The 17,854-nt window shown below is 35.4% G+C and overlaps 1 protein-coding gene across 1 annotated transcript in view; it reads right to left on the bottom strand.

Moving 5' to 3' along the window:
- Nucleotides 1-14,671, bottom strand: part of RAD51AP2 (RAD51 associated protein 2) — a 128,652-nt gene extending 113,981 nt beyond the window's left edge. The window contains 3 exon segments of the mRNA XM_065890860.1: nt 6,812-6,955; nt 11,092-11,175; nt 11,524-14,671. Of these exon segments, the coding sequence (XP_065746932.1) occupies nt 6,812-6,955; nt 11,092-11,175; nt 11,524-14,671 (3,376 nt within the window).
- Nucleotides 14,672-17,854: the final 3,183 nt, after the last annotated feature.

Genomic DNA, 17,854 nt, shown 5'->3' with positions numbered 1-17,854 from the left:
GACTGATAGGATTTCGGATATGAGTTGAAGTTATTGACCTGTAGCAATGTGGAAATTAGAGCAGTATCCGATACCAGTTAGGCACCTTGGCCCTGAAGCAGGCTGCCTGGGTTTAAATTCTAATTTTTCAGTTAATACTTTTTGAGCTTAGACCAGTTATTTAAACTCACAATGTAAAACAGAGAGAGAAATCTGTGAGGTTATTTAAGGATTAAATGATTTAATATATGTAAAGATTTAGAATAGCTCCTGACTCATAGCATACATCTAATGGATATTAGGTTTCTTTATTATTGTTATACAATTGAAATTAGAATTTGAGAAAGATATAATTTGGCACCTAAACCATAAATTTGGTATGGTAAATGATCCCATCAAATTAAGGAAATTTCTAAGGAACACAATACAGAAGTAAAAAGCAAAAGTCTATGGGCTAAACTTTGGAGTTTGCTTATATCTAAAAATCAGAGAGTTAAAAAAAAATAGTATGGTCAGGAAAATAAGAGGTAGTGTATTATCACAAAGCAAAGGTATCATAGGTGCTAGGCAGCTAGCAATGCAAAGAAATAAGAGAAAAGGCACTCTGAAAAATGGCCAAAGTCCTCAGTGACTCTTAAGAGTGTTTTTTCTAGTGAAGGAGGCAGGGAAGGACAAAGAGAAATAAAGACTCTGAGAAGAGAAGGGATATATACATATACATGGAAGATTACAAAATAACTGAGTAGGAATTGGAGCTACTGAATGTAGAGCAATGACATAAGGGAAAGAAAAGGCAACGGCAATTAGCCAGGCAGCAGAATCAATCACAAAGATTTCTTAAGAAGAAGGAGACATACGGATTATGTAATTAAGTATGTCAATAAAATTATGTTTATTGAAATATAAATATTATGTTAAATTGGTATTAAGACTATTTTTAAAAGTTAAATCAGAATTACTATAGTTGCTTTAAAAACGGTTATTTTAGTCAAAATGTCAGATACACTAAACCCATTTGACTTTTCATATTTCAGTTCCTTTAGCATTAAGTTTTTTCTCCTCTTAATCTCAAATTTTTAACATGTTGAAATACATACATTATTGAATTTATTAAGTATTACGTAAAAAATTATTAAGTATTAAGTATTACGTAAAAAAAAATTACGTATTACTAATATTAAGTATTAGTTACAGAACAGATAGCAACTAAAAATACTTTATGTGCTTATTAATAATAAAAAGTTATTGTTTCATAGAAATATGTAGGGGCAAGGAACTGTTAACAGTTGTTTCCTCCATCAAGAAAAATCGGATCACTGAGTGTCAAAAAGTAAGAGAAGTACTTATATTCACTGTTTCTTTTTTTTCTTTATCCTTTGCATTTTGTACCATGTCTAGATATTAACATTTCAAAAACAAATAAAATTTAAAAGACTATTTGAAGGAAAACATAAAAGTAAAAAGGCAAAAATAAATAAAAACTTGTTCTAATAGCTGTTTTTTTTTTTTTTTACTAATGCAAAGGGAATACGTACTTAGGCAATTTAAATGTATTAAACTCATTTTATAAAAAATTTAAATGGGATAAGAGATAGGACATTGAATTTTGAGAAGTATTTTTATAATTGTTTTCACAATTATTTAGAAATTATATATGCTTTTACTTTGTTCCACCTTATTTTTCTCTTCATAAAAAAAAGAGGAAGACATTGAACATTCTGACAAGCCAAGCAGCCGAATTTCTGAAGAAAGATACACAGTAAGCGATCTAGATTCAAGCTTTGTTTTGACATCTTTGGCTCAAGAGGAAAATGCAACAAAGTAGAGCAAAGAAGAGGGAAGAGAACTTTAAATGCCAGGACTCGCAGAACTATGTGCCTCAAGAAGAAAAGTTTAATCAAAGTGATACATTTAAGACAAAACTATTCTTGTTCACTTTGTTGATTCTTGCATTCAGCTAACACTTATTGAATACTTATTGTGTCAAGCCAGTTCCTAGGCACTGGAAACACAGTGACAAATAAGAAAAACTTTTGCCCTCCCAGAGTTTAAAATTTAGTGAAAAAGGCTGACAATAAACAAGATAAATAAGTAAAATACATAGTCTGTTAATGGCAAAGTATTAAGGAGGAAAAAATAAAAGCACGGAAGGGGCATATGAATGTTAACAGAAAGAAAAAGCCACACTGAGAAAGTGACATTTCTTTCACAGGAAGCGAGTGCCGGCAAGCTATACAGGTATTTTAGGAACAAGCATTCCAGGAAAAGAAAGCAAGTGAAGAAGCCCTGAGGCAGGGACATTCCTAATGTATCCAACAAACAAGGTCAGTGTGGTTTCAGTAGAATGAAAAAGGGGAAAATAGTAGAGAGGAGTTTAGGGAATTGAGAGCGTCAAATCATCACATACCCTTGTACATGAAAGTAAGAATTGCGGCGTTTTCTCTGAGTCAGTCAGAAAACCTTTGGAAAGTTTTGAGCAGAGTTGTGATGTGCTATGACATATCTTAAAGAATCATTCTGGCTAATGTGTTCAGAATAGATTGAAGGGGAGCAAGTACTAAAAGCAAGGAGACCAACTGGTACTCTACTGCAATCATCCTGGCAAGAAAAGCTAAAGCCAACAGGATTTGGCGGTGGGCCAGCTGTGCGTAGTGAGAAAAAAATGTCAAAAATGACTCCAAGATCTCTAACCTGAGTAACTGAAAGAATGAAGTTGCCACTCACTGAAATGAGAAAGCCTGTGGGAGGAGGGGTTTGCGGGGAAATATCAGGAGCTCAGTTCAGGACACGTTAGGTTTGAGATGCCTATTAGACATCACAGTAGAGATGTTGAGTAAACAGTTATGAGTGAAGTTAAGGGAAGAGGTCCTCAAGGCTTCTTCTTTTTTTTTTTTGATTTTATTTATTTATTTATTATTTTTGGCTGCATTGGGTCTTCATTGCTTTCTGTACTTGCAGAGAGCGGGGGCTACTCTTTGTTGAGGTGTGCAGGCTTCTCATTGCGGTCGCTCCTCCCGTTGTGGAGCACAGGCTCTAGGCGCACAGGCTTCAGTAGTTGTGGCTCGTGGGCTCTAGAGCGCAGGCTCAGTAGTTGTGGCGCATGGGCTCAGTTGCTCTGCGGCATGTGGGATCTTCCCAGACCAGGGTTTGAACCCGTGTCCCCTGCATCGGCAGGCAGATCCTTAACCACTGCGCCACCAGGGAAGCCCAAGGCTTCTTCTTTTTTTTCTTTTTTGAATTACGTGTGCTCAAAATTATAAAATTTATTAAATTACAGAAACATAATTGTAGAGACTTTTAGATTATGAGTTTATTCTTTTGCCCGTACCCCGGATAGGTAAAATAGTTTAATGACTATTTCTTCTCAGTTTGCTGTTATAGCATGTGCCCATGCTTAAAAACAAAAACAACAGCAACAAAAACATGAAATGGGAATATGTGAAGGATAGCTTCAGTGATATATTTTACAACTATATGGAAAAAATATAATTTAGAACCCTTCTGGTATCTTTATATCCTGGTCCCCGTAGCGCAAAAGATAATTTTTAGTAGTATAAATTCTGTCACAAACTACTGTATGTCTATGTAAATATGTATAATGTCTCTGTTATTAGAAAATTTTCCCAAACTGATGGCTGACTCTACAAATATCCTTTCATGTGGCCATTTAGATGGAACTAAAGATCAACTTTACTACATATTTTGTTTTCTATTTTGATTAACTAAATAATGTTAAATGGATGACATTAACTTGGAAGTTTGCATACTTAAGGCACTGACTATCAACATAACTTTTTCAAGTTGATTTAATGGAAGGCTCTGCTTCTCTTCTCATGCTCACTGTTAATGCATCCAAAAGCTTGTTACTTTAAACTGAAGTAACACAGAGATTTATTCTAAGGTTGAATAAAAGCAAGTATTTTTTGAAGTGGCTTTCATCCTTTGAATATTTTTCTTCTGATCTGAAAGCATTCAACTTTTACATTTTAAGAACAAACATAAAAAGAACAATGTGGAGAGAGGGTGGATTTCAATTTTAAATGTCTTCTACCATAGCCCTCAATGCAGACTCTTCAAACCTGGCTATGAAGACAAAAGCAAAAGAGCCAAAATGTTACTTCCCTCCTATCCTCCAACTTTCTAATTCCAGAGACAAGAATTCACAGAACTAGGGAGAAGAGGGAAGGTGGGGCCTGTTTCTGTGTGCATATGTGTGTTTGGGTAGGTGGTACTGGGGGAAGGTGTCCTTGAGTAATGACACTAGCACGAGCAAATTTTCCATTTGAGGAGGTGTAATCTTCCTCAAAATTTTAATGAGAAAAGCTCTACAAATCAAAGTAGTAGTGGGGTAGTGGCATGGAAAACCACTGCAGCAGTATGTGCTAGGAATTTAAACTTATCACGTAGTTCAGAGTGTGAAAGAACCAATAGTGATTGTAAATTTATATACTATTTATTAGAGAAAGAATGAAAGCATATATAAAACCTCCTAAAATTAGGAATAAGACTCGAAGCACAAAAACTTGCCCTAGAGAAACTTATATGAGAACAAAATTCAGTATTTACACACAGCAACAAGGAATAGGGAAAAGGACAAACCTTGGCTTGTGAAGACAAACCTTGATTGTGATGAGATCTGCCTTGTATAAAGATAAAAGAAAAATCCAACATGGGACTTATAATGATAATAAAAAGAAGGAAAGATGAGGACCCACGTAGAAAAAAAGTTAAAGGAATATCTTCATCAGACTCAAAGGAATAGGCATACTCCTAAAGATAACGTAATTCAGGATACAGGAAAAAACGTAAAGAACAAGTCAAACATTCTAAATAGTTATTAATTATTGAGTATTTCCTATGTATCAGTATATTGTTATTCATTACTGAGGAGTTCTATCAGAGCTGTTATAAATATATCACATGTATTAGATCATTTAATCATCACAATGATCCCATGAGATATTATTATCCCCTTTTTAGATATAAAGACTTTCCCAAGATCATAAAGCTATTAAGAATTCAAAAAGGGCTTCCCTGGTGGCGCAGTGGTTGAGAATCTGCCTGCTAATGCAGGGGACACGGGTTCGAGCCCTGGTCTGGGAAGATCCCACATGCCGCGGAGCAACTAGGCCTGTGAGCCACAACTACTGAGCCTGCGCGTCTGGAGCCTGTGCTCCACAACAAGAGAGGCCACGATAGTGAGAGGCCCGCGCACCGCGATGAAGAGTCGCCCCCGCTTGCCGCAACTGGAGAAAGCCCTCGCACAGAAACGAAGACCCAACACAGCCGAAAATAAATAAATAAGAATTAGAAATTCATTAAAAAAGTACATTAATATTAAAAAAAAAGAATTCAAAAAGACATAGCTATTATGAGCAGGTATAGAACTTTATTCATTCGTATACTCAAATAATATTTTATGGGTACTTACAAGGGGCAGGTACTATTCTAGGCACTTGGGATATATTAGTGGGGAGAGGGGAGAGAAACCTGTCTTCAAGGAGCTTGTATTCCAGCAAGATATAAATTATATAGTGTGTGAGAAGGTGATGAGTTCTGCGGGGGGAAAACCCAGAAATTAGAGCAGGATATTGAAGTTAGAAAGTACCTGGTGAGGGATCAAAATTAATGTATAGAGCTGAGTTTGAAATGGTTTTTAATGTGTCTGAGAACCTTGGCTTGTAATACGATAATTTAATCCAGTCATATTTATTTTGTGAAGTGATATGTCAGTCTTCCTTTTGTTATTGTATGCTTTTTGATTTTTATCTTTTCTTGATGCTTCCCTCTTTCCTTACTTTTTGCTAAGTAGCCCACTTTATTGTTATTTCTCTGCCAAGTGTTTTGAAAAGTATTACTCTACTAATGGCTACCTTTAAATTATGTATATCATTTACTTCCTCTATGTACAGAAACTAAGCTCCACAAGGCCAGTCTTATACATGTCTTCTTACGTATTCTATTACTGAGCCTGATACAGTAGCAGGAGTATCAAAATATTTTTGTTTTATGAATAAACAAGTTAATAGTAGGTAATAACTACATGATCATAATTCTGCTCTGGGGCCAAAGATAGACTCTGGAGGGAGAAACTAAAACTAGAAAGTGAATACAAAGAAAGGTGAAAAAATTGCTACAGAAGAGAAGGCCTCTATCCCAATCCTGACTAAGTGATCTTGAAAAACGTACCCATCCTCTTTGCACTTCTGGTTTTTTTTCACTTTAAAAATAGGGAGAGTGGATTTGAACAGTGGTTCGTTACCTTTTTGTGAGTCATAGATCCTCTTGAGAAATCAATAAACACTAGCAATGTTCTCCACAAAAGCTTTATATACATATGTCATGAAACATAAGTTGACATATTTTATAAGATTATGAAAAGCCTTTAATGTGAACATTGTTTTTTTATTATTTTTTATTTTTTGCCGTACGCGGACCTCTCACTGTGTGGCCTTTCCCGTTGCGGAGCACAGGCTCCGGATGTGCAGGCTCAGCGGCCACAGCTCACGGGCCCAGCCGCTCTGCGGCATGTGGGATCTTCCCGGACCGGGGCACGAACCCGTGTCCCCTGCATCGGCAGGTGGACTCTCAACCACTGCACCACCAGGGAAGCCCCAAACATTGTTTTTTTTAATGTGAATATGAGACACTAAAGAAATATTTTATAACATTTAAAGGTAGATACACACATTAGATACATACACACAAAACCCTCTCCATATTTTATAATAAAGAAAGCCCAAAACTCCTAAGCTGGAAGGAAGCATTTATCCAAAGAAAGAAACAGAAGATTTATAGATGTGAAATGTTTTGAAGTATTAGAGTCCAATACCTTCTGCTAAGTTCTCGTCACATATTTATTGCAGATAGGGATGAAGTTGTTTAAGCTTAGCTTTTCTTGACAAACCAATTCTGATTGGTCGACTGCATGTCTTAAGAGGTAGTAGTCTTGAAATTCCATATGAAAAGTTACCACCTAAAAGTATAAGACAATAAAAGTACATAAGGGAGTAAAACTCAGTCATAGTTTCTATGCTTAAAAATTTTTACTAACTTCTAATCATGATACTAGCAACATTTACTGAGTCACTGAGCTAAGTGCTTTGAATGCATTACTTAACTTACTCCAATCTCCATTTTTTAAAAGTGGAAAACTCAGCACAAAAAATTTAAGTAACTTGCCAAACATACAATAAAATAGCAGCTAAATAAAATCAGCATTCCAGTCAGGAAATCTGACCTAACAACAACAACAAAAACTATATAGGTTTTAAAGTTAACTTGATGTAGTGGTTGTAAAGACCATGTTGTTTTTCTATTAGAAGTTACTAGACTATACTGTTAATAATTACATTTGGCTTCTAATAGAGATTATTATCAATAATAGAGCACAAATGTATTTCATCTGTCATGTATCAATGGAGGGCTCTAATTTTGAAGTTTTTATTTAACATCACACTAACATTTTCTAAAAAGTTCAAACCATTTCATGGAGGTATATATGTTACTAAATCAGTTAACCAAACAAGCAGAATCAATTACTCTTGATAATGAGTACCTCTCATTAACAAAATACCTCTTACTTTGAGTACTTTTAAAAAAATAAACAGTAGGGTACATATGTAAAGCTAAAGATGTATCAAGCTTTAACGAATTAGTGTGACCTTAACATAACAGCACATTATGCTAAAAACAGTGTAATCAACCTAACGTTAAATATGATAAAAGGTAAACAGCATGATTTCTATTAAGCTGAATCAAATAGAATCTGTGTGTATCTATGTAAACAATAATGAAATACAATATAAAATTTAGCTATATGTAAATAGAAAACACAAAAATAGCTATAAATCAGTTTATGATATTTTATTCAACATTAAAATTATAAAGTTAATTATAAAAATAAGAGGAAGAATGTATTGCTAGATTTTTTCATTTTTTTAAATGAAAAAGGATGGTCTAAAATAAAATTGTTGGATCATGAGTGATACACTAGATTTGGTTATAAATTAGGTAATTTCAGCAATTATGCTAAGTGTACACCTTTATTATGAAATTATTGTTTCAGAAAAAAGCTATGATTAGTCTACTTGATTACTTTTTCAAAGTATAGCTTTCCTCTTTCACATTCTAATACAATAGATACTTCTGGTAATTTTGCAATGGATGGGAAATGGGAAATCACTGAACCAATTTGTATCAATAGCAGGTCTTTTGCAAAGCACATGACCTTAAACAGTCATTAAATTGTGGCTATAAGAATATGCTTCTTTGTCTCCTTGGATTTCCTACCTTTTTTTAAAAATAAATAATGATCCCTTTTATTATTGCTATATACTAGATTAACTTACTGCTTTGTATTGTGTAACAATTCTAAACATCCAAGCATCATACCAGAAATTGCTCATTTTAGAAATCAATGTTAAAGAAAAAAGTCATGAAGGTTGTTAGTGGTCTTTTGGAAATAATGCCAAATCAGTTGTTTTCTAAATCCTTGTAACTCAAAGTTCCAGCTCAACTCAAAGTCTAGCAGCATCTCCATTTGCTAGGACCTTGATAAAAATGCAGAATCTTAGAGCCTACTACACAACAAAATCAGAATCATTTAATAAAACACCCAGGTGATTCATATGTCAGATGAAATAAAAACTCACTTGAGAGCTGTGAGTTTCAGTTTTATTTGGGGACTTACTGTGGACCATAACCCAAGATACAGCCTCTCAGATAGCTCTGAAGAGGTAAGGGAGGAGGTCAGCATATATGTGATTTTGGAGAAGGGGTACCTGCAATCACACACACATCTTGGTAGAAGGTTACTGCTAGTCAGGAGGAACAGATATCTTAATTATTTTAGTGCTTTTCTAAGTATGGGAAGATGCCAGAAATTGGATTCATACAATTTTCCCCTGAAAATATCTATCTGAAGGCCTGTTCTGCCAGTTTTTCCAGAGCACAGAATGTCTCATTCCTGATCTCTTCCCTGAACTCCTTTCAGGGTGTGCTACAGGTCAGCAAGTGCAGTGGCTAATGACTCAATGCTTGTAGAATCGGTGACTAGTGACATTCTTTGGCTGACATATATCCACATTAAAATTAGAGAAGTAGGGCTTCCCTGGTGGCGCAGTGGTTGAGAGTCCGCCTGCCGATGCAGGGGACACGGGTTCGTGCCCCGGTCCAGGAGGATCCCACATGCCGCGGAGCGGCTGGGCCCGTGAGCCATGGCCGCTGAGCCTGCGCGTCTGGAGCCTGTGCTCCGCAACGGGAGACGCCGCAACAGTGAGAGGCCCATGTAACGCTAAAAAAATAAAAAATAAAAAAAAATAAAATTAGAGAAGTATTGGTGCTAAATGGTATATGAAGCACCTGGCACACTGGCTAGCTGGCATTTAACACGCTCAAAGTACTTGCCTTCTCCATACAACAAAGAGAGAAGAGAGAGACAAGGGGAGATAGGATACCCTGGAGATATTAGTAGTAAAAATTTTAATTGGAGGCATCATGATGACAAGTGGGTAGGTATCAATAACATTTCTGTACAATCAGAAGTTTTCCAATACCTTTAAAATCACCCTACATAAGCAGGCACCCACTCTCCCTAGGCAGTTAGTCCAGTATTATCCCCACTTCACAGTATCTCCCAACTTTTCCCTTAACACTACGGATTTTAACAAGCCTCAGGAAGATCATTCCATTTTTATGCACTTTGAAAGTGGATTCAAAACAACGATCCTAACATAGTATTAAATAACTGTGGCTGACCTCACACATTATTTTTCATATTTTATAACAAGGAGGAACTTTTCCTTGTGAAGGCACAATAGACTATCGTGGGTTCAGATATTTCCAACAAGTGTAACATTTCTTTCCCAATTTAGGCACACACTTTAATCTGCCTCAAATATCCTTTTTATTACCACAATTAACATCAGGATGACAATACGGTTTGTGCTCCCTAATCTTCCTTTATTCTATCACAGAATATGTTCCTAAACCCAATTTCTTCCTTTCTTCCTGTCCTAGAAGAAACAAACCCTATCCTTTTCAGGCCAATTCCACCATCCCACTTTTAGTCTTAAAGAGTATTGTTCCTTTAATTATTTCCTTTATTCGTGGGAGAAGAGATTTCCCATGGGCTTTTGATCTTCCAAGGACTTGGATTAATTTTTAAGAGTATTTCATTGTAAGCTAAGAAAAGAGGAAATTATGCAATTCTGAAGTGTCTGAATAAAAGTACCAGGGACAGCAATTCTACTGATGAGAAGCCAGGAGAAATGCTTTGAGAAATGATGCATGACTGAAGATATTTTGGTAAATATACTTCACCTACACGATTATTATTTCTAGATCCAGTCTTATTGTAGAATACCAGCAATTTCTGACCAAATGGAAACGTAGTTATTCAGAAAATAATTCCCTAATTTTAATCCAACTCTTACCTCACCCCCATTGGTACTGCAAGTTAGAACAGGTGTTAGACTTAGTGTGTCTCATTCTGATATTAAACACCTCTTAGGCAAAGGATAAGGTTAGCTGGTTAACTTTTCTTCAGTTTGATTTTCTATAGTAAGCACAAGTTTAAACACCATAGTCCTAAATCATGTTAATATATGTAAATGATGCTAATTTCTTTCAAAATCACTACATAAAATGTACATGTAAAGAGCCTCATAATCTTTCAAGAATAGAAAACAATGATAATAAACGTATAATTGGGAGTAACATCAACATAAATCCAACTTAGATAAATGCCTTTTTCATTTTTGCTAATTAATGTTACATACATTCGATGTGTATATTAGGTATATATATATATGTATATGTATATATACATATATATATATAAAACACCTATTTTATCATAGTTATTGCAATGCATCACTGCAAATATTTAAACAGTTTTAGAGTGCATTTTCTAATTACATTCTAAATGATATTTTAATTTTAGCTAATTTTTAACTATAGGAATTTGCATCAGTAAATTATTAATGTTTACCAAAGTATTAAATCATGTATTTATTTGTTAACACCCTAAGTATATTTTCCTCATGCTAAAAGTACAAAAATGCAATAATCATCTTAGAAAGTATTATAGAAAATAACTAAAAATCTTACCTCCCTTCAGTAAATAATTAAATTTTTCTTCCTTAAGTTCATCAGAGAAAAAAGCTGGTCTCTCAGGTGAAGGTTTTTCACAATCTAAAAATAAAGATCAATGTGTTATAGCAAAAAGTAACTTTTATATAAAATATTAATACTATAAAAAAATTACGTTTTCAGGAATATTTCCTCCCATTGGCTCCTAATATTTAGATAAGTAAAACAGGACAAAGCTCCTTTTAAAAATTTCATCACTTGTTCCCATCAACTTCAGTATGTTATTTAATGTTTGAACAACACTTTATAGAAAAATAATAATGCATCAATAAACATTGTCTTATACCTTATCTTCTTTTTTGCCAAAATTATATATTTGGCCTACAAAGAAAAAAAAAAAGCAGCATTTTCTTTTAACTCAGAAAGTATATTTTAAAACTAATTTCATACCTTCCTTAGAAGTAGAGTAGAGTAATTCTTCCTCTGATGTTCTTAGACAGCAATATTCATTAGGAACTTCCTGTTCTCCATTTTTGGGTACTTTTTTCCATTTAAATAAACTTTGGTGTTTTTCATGCATATTAGGCCCTGCTATCGTATCACAGAGCAAAGAAGATGAACGTATTTTGTTTTCTGTACCCATTTTCAAACCTTTTTTAATCTCCGTTTTTACCTCCACAACATCATTATTTTCTACAAAGTAATTTTCTTGCCCATTGTTGGTTTCCACAGTGCTTAGAATTTCATTTTCCATACTAATTTCATGAAACATATGGAGTTCTTCAAGTACTAAATCAAATTTACTCTTCATCTCAAAATCGTTTACTGTTGTCAGAGCGTCTCTTGATAAACACTTGGCAGATAAGTCCTGAAAACATTCATTGTTCCCAACACTCAAATGAGTTTCAAACTGAAGATTAAAACATTCTGAAGAGTCATTCTTTGGATGAAAATGCTTTGAATTAGCTAACTCACTTTCTTGAAAAATATTCTCAGATTCATTTCTGTCAGCTACATTATTTCGATTAACATATTTAGTTTCTTCCACACTTACTTTCTTATTCATTAATGAAACTGGTTGCACAAAAAATATGCCTTCCGTTGAATAAAAACTCTTTTTCTCTTCCTTTTCTATCTTAATATCTTCATGAACTTGGCAACTGTTTGTTAAACTTTGTGCTGTGACTTTTACTTCCTCCTTCAAAATTAAGTCACATTTTTTTTCTTCAATTTCACTTATCAAGTCCCCAAAATTTAGCACCGGAGTTATAGTTGTCAGATTGGTTTGTTCATTGTGTTTTTTGTCGTGGCTTGCCTGTATAGCCTGTTGCCTAATACTGAAGAAATCTTCAAATATGCATTTAAAATTAAATCTGTTGATCTTATTATGCTTTTGTTTTCCTTCAGAATACAAATCTTGGTTCTGCATATTTATTTCATAAGTTTTTTTATTAATATATTTCTGGATCTGTATAAATTGAGGACAAGACTTAACATGTGTTTTAACAGTTTTAGGACTACAGTGAACCCAGTTTCCCACACTCATGAGCCGTTCAGGACAACTCTTATTCTTGTAACTAATTTCTTTTGTCAAAAAAATTTCATCGATGTCATCAAAGTCCATTAAAAGGGGAATTTTTTCATATGTTTCAAAAATTGGAAAGTGTATGTTTTTAATTGTCATACTGGAGGAACTGATAAGTTTTTTCACTGTAATGTTTTTTGGATAATTCAAATATATTACCCATTTGAAAATGCATCTCTCTTCTAATTTAGAATCATTTTCAATTATTGTTAAAGAGTCAAAGTTATTGAGCAAAGATGTTATGTTGGTTTTCAATATAATATTTAGAAGGTCTAAAACACTGGTTTGTAAATATATGCTTAAAATGTCATTATTTCTATTGACATTCATATTCCTAGTTATTAGATTTTGAACATCAATTTGATTTTTACACTTCAAAATTCCATACCAGGTTAAGATATTACTATCTTTTTGATTTCCTGAAATACTTTTAAGGAAATAAAAAATTCCTGTAATGAAATTTTCAAAAATACTGCTTAAATGAAAGTCTTTTTGTGTAGTATAACATCTCAACTGTAGCATATTATCGTTTTCTCCTTTACCTTTGAACCAAAAAATTTTTATTGAAGCTTTTTGACTACCCAGTGTTTCTATCATGAGAGGCTTTGATTTTTTTTCATGTGTTTTCATGACTTCTGTATTGTGATAATTTTCTTTGCTTAAAAGATCTGTTTCTAATAATTGTTGCAAATTCAATATTTCTCCAGTTGTTTTCATATTTTCACATTTAGTTTTGTAACTATCCATAATCCAACAATTTTTCCTATTTTTTCTCAAAATATGTCTAATGTTACAGTCCCAGCTTTTCGATTTTTCTGATCTGGTAGATATGTAGCTGTCCAGGCATGTTTCTGCCTCTTCCCAATTTGCATTTTCTAGTTTTATAGTGAAATTCTTTGCAGAGTCTATTGCACCAGACTTGATACTACAGTGATTATAGTAGTGTAAACTGATCAAGTCTTTTTTTCTCGCACAAACACTTTGGTTGCTGAGTGACTGGTGGTTACTTCCATAACATTCAGAAAAAATATTTTCTGCATCCACAACTTTTTTATCATCCTGTAACTTTTGCTTCTTAACATCAGGTCTATTTTGGGACCAGTGAATGTTTGTGAAATCCCTCACATATGCCTCATTTTTGTCATTTTTCTTCATTATTTCCTTTAAATAGACAGAAGACATTTTGCTATTTAAATCAGTTGGAAACTCAGGGATACTTATCGTGCCGCTATCTCTGAAATAGCTGGGTTCGGCAATTTCCATGCTGGGCTGGGTTTGAGATTTTGATATTTTTAGTGTAGATGCTGAAATGCTATTTTCTTTTTTATTTGATGGCATAACGCTGTCAGCTTTACATCTGTTCTTAATATCATGAAACGCTGATATGGTTTCCTTGTAAAAGGTAACATCTAAAAATGAATTTTCTGTCTGTTTTGTGCAATTATTGTCTTTCTGGCTATTGTCTCTCCCCCGGGGTAAATATCGTTTTCCATCATCGTTTTTAATTGCCTGTCCATCATGTATAGAGGCGTTGGGCAGCTGACCAGCCTCTGTTCCAGATCTATCACTGCAATGCACACCGAAGGACTCTCTGTCATACAGCCCTGGTTCACAAGACGTTCTAGAAGCCTTCAAACCAGAATCAAAACTTTGTGAGGGGAGAGACCGCAAACAACTCTTCATCTCAAATCCGCTATTTTGGCATACCAGGTTACACATCTGCTTCTCACCGACAGATTTCTCCACACGCGAGTCTGTGGAGTTATCAAAAATCTCCTTGGCTGAAACCAGAAGCGCCTTGAAGGGTCTGGCCGACGACTCCCAGGCTTTTTCCACCTCAGACAAGCGAGGCACCAAAGGCAGCCTCCAGCCCGCCTCAGAAACACCACCGGGCTCCTCAAGACGGGGCCGCTTACTACGGGGTGGTGGGGAATCAGGGTCGTCAGGAGGCGGTAAAGGGGAAGCAGGCTCCCCGAGCTCCACAACCTGCAGCGCGCGCTGCGTGAACGACATGACAGCGAACTGAGGGAATCTGTCAGAGGCTCCGGCCAGACTCGGGTCTCTCAGCAGGCGCAAAGTGGCTCCGCCCCACCGCGCCCCCTAGCCCCACCCCCCGAGCCCGCCTCGGTCACGCCCCTGACACGCCCCTTGAGGCCTGGCCTCGGCCCTAGCCTCAGGGCTAGCCCACCTCGACCACGCCCCACCCCGCCCCCGTGGCCCAAGCCTAGGCCACGCCCCCAGCCACCGCACTCCCGCGAGTCCCAGGTAGTCTCTCCCTCAAAGCACCTAGCGCCTGGGACTGTTACTTTGTCTATTTTTAGCGCCCTTTGCTATTGCCAGGGTTGTAGCCGATTGAAACTTTTTCTTCCCTCTGGTAGAATTAATGAGAAAAGTCAGAATCTCTTTTTTTTTAAATCTGTGAACGGAAACAGCTTTATTTTTTTAATTCTAAAACTCTGTGTTTTCCTCAGAAGCGACTTCTCCACAGTTTCTCCCGAGCGTCTTGTCCAGTAAAACCATGCAGTTCTGTAAACACCAAACCAAATCTCTCTGTGTGCGGATAAACTTTCCAAAATGCTCTTAATAACCCCAGTGGCATTGAAAATCAGGTTTCCACTTCACTCATGAAGTGTGTTTTGGGAAAGGACGGCACTGGTACTTAACGATCTGAATATTTGAGGAAAAAACGTGTGTAGAAACTATTATCCAGATAAATTATTAATCTTCATTTTAAGACTGTAGAAAAAAAAAGCTTTCATATGCGCTGTGGAGTTTTCTTTCCCAATATTGTGAATGCCACTACTTAAAGATAAAAATCATATGTTTCAGCTATTCTGTTCATTATAAGCGTGAATAATCATACATATGTGTGTTCTGTGTCACACATAATAAATTTTGTAAATGTTGTTTTTCTTTTTCCTCTGCTTTGAGAACAATTTATTATCTTCAGTCAATCCTGATTTTTGTGAATGTTGTACTTCTAAAGAAGAAAATGATTTTCAAAATGTTTATTAAGAAACTTGCAATTACTACTCAGTAATCAAAAACATCAGTCCCCTTGATGATTGTTTCAAAGTTGATAAGTTGTATGTTCCCTGGTTAAAAAAATTATAAGGACTGCAATAATGTGCAACAGGAATCCTAATTTCATAACCCATAGGCATATAAATGGCAAAATATGACTGGCATAATACTTTAGGTAATAAACTGTTCATCACCCTCCTGTCTTGTAAATACTTAGATATGCTGTGATTCCAATTCCAGGCATTACTTTGGCTGTGAATTCTTCCAGAGAAATGTTTACTTAAATTTGTTGAAAGCCTTAAAGTATAAGCACTTCATCAATGCTGTAAATAAGAATGTGGCAGTGGCTCAGATTACACCTCAGGGAGTTCTCAAAGTGCTGCTTCTATATATCTTTAGTTCCACTGTTTTTTTATCCCAGATTTTCCTCAGTTCTACATTCCATTCAAATGCACTCTGTTCTACGCTTTAATCAGCCTCCAGACTGACTTGCATAGCCAAGGTGGATATAACTGGTACATTAACATAACATTAGAAATAAGCTTTCTATCTGTATAGGAAATGCCATAGCTTTGTGATTCTAGATTGATCTTTAACTTGGTGTTTATTTCTCATCTTGCTAGTTTTCCCCAGAACACACTATTTTTTAAATCTCTATCACACCATTATTTTAAAATTATGCGTTGTTTAAGGACTAGAATTCAAATAAACCCAGAAGTTTTCAGTTTAATTCAACAATTGTTTGAGAACTATGTCTAAGATGCTCTTAAGTGTACAGAAATGTATGGTTTTGTTTTTGTTTTGTTTTTTTCTGAAGAAACACAGCAATGAAGACAGGAAAAGAAGTCTTTTCTTGCACTTACTTATTTCAACATTACATTAATGACCACTGTCACTTTAATCAATGCCTATTGAAACTACTACGTGTGTTTTTCCTTTATTTTTAAAATGCTACCTTGCAAATAGTTATGAGAAATGCAAAAAATTGTATCTTCAACTCATCTTAATCAAAATATAAATGAGACGTTCAAATCTTCCCTACTCTTCAAGGCCCATTTCAAATGTCACATTTTTCTATAGCACTTTACCTGCCCTTCCTTAGAAAACTCCTACCTCCTTAAAAAACAGTAAACTGAGCTTTAAGGCCAGCACCTGTCATTCCTTTCAGCTTGGTGTCCTATTATAGTTCAGCTCTGAAGGAATGAAAGAATGAGATAAACCTCATACTTAAAATATGACCAAAGCTCCTTAGAGTTAAATCAGAAATTCACTCAGTACCACGGGATGCCTGAAGTCCAGTATCCTTAGCACGGTATGGCAGATCCTCACAACTAGATCCCACCTTAACTTTTTTGGCTTCATCTTTTTTTACAATTTGCCCTGTGCTGCCTACACGAGACTGTTTGTTATTTTCTTGTCTTTTCATGCATGTTCTCAATGCCCTCCTCTTTCCCCACCTGACAAACTCCTATTCAGCCTAAAAGGGTTCTACCCAAAATCTACCTCCACTGTGAAAGCTCTACCTCATCCCTGCTCTATCCAAACCGCAGGCAAGATTATTTGTATCCTCATCTGTGTTCCTGTAGAACTGGATTTTCAACTATACTATAACACTTACAACATTGTATTGAGCTGTTTACATCCCCTCTACCAGACTCTGTGTTAATAGGGCAAAGATCTATTCATTTTTACATCCCCAGTGCCTCAGTTAACTTCAGTTAATGAGAAAAAATGTAATTATAGTACTGTTACTATACCTTTACCAATCCAAATGGATTTTGTGGTGTCTTAAGTGTGTTTTAAGCTTCTTGTTTTGATTGTATGTTAAAATGGAGACTTGCTTGAGATCATACCAACATAGAGCCAAAGATTGACTTTAAATATTACCAGTATTAATGTCATTTAAATTTCATGGTAAGAGCAGATATTCAACAGGACAGTTTTTCTCTTTTATGTCTTTTAATAAAGCATGTAAATGATGAATAAATACACTCAACCTAAAACTTTATTTCAGACTGACAAGATAATCAAATATATTTTAAACACTTAATAAGAACAACTAACACAAATATTTAAACCAGCGCTTCCCTGGTGGCACAGTGGTTAAGAATCTGCCTGCCAATGCAGGGGACACGGGTTCGAGCCCTGTCCGGGAAGATCTCACATGCTACG

Source organism: Phocoena phocoena, chromosome 14 (assembly GCF_963924675.1).
Source record: "Phocoena phocoena chromosome 14, mPhoPho1.1, whole genome shotgun sequence".
NCBI classification, from domain to species: Eukaryota; Metazoa; Chordata; class Mammalia; order Artiodactyla; family Phocoenidae; genus Phocoena; species Phocoena phocoena.
The sequence above is the reverse complement of the archived record's forward strand: the minus strand, read 5'-3'. Positions and strand labels throughout refer to the sequence as shown.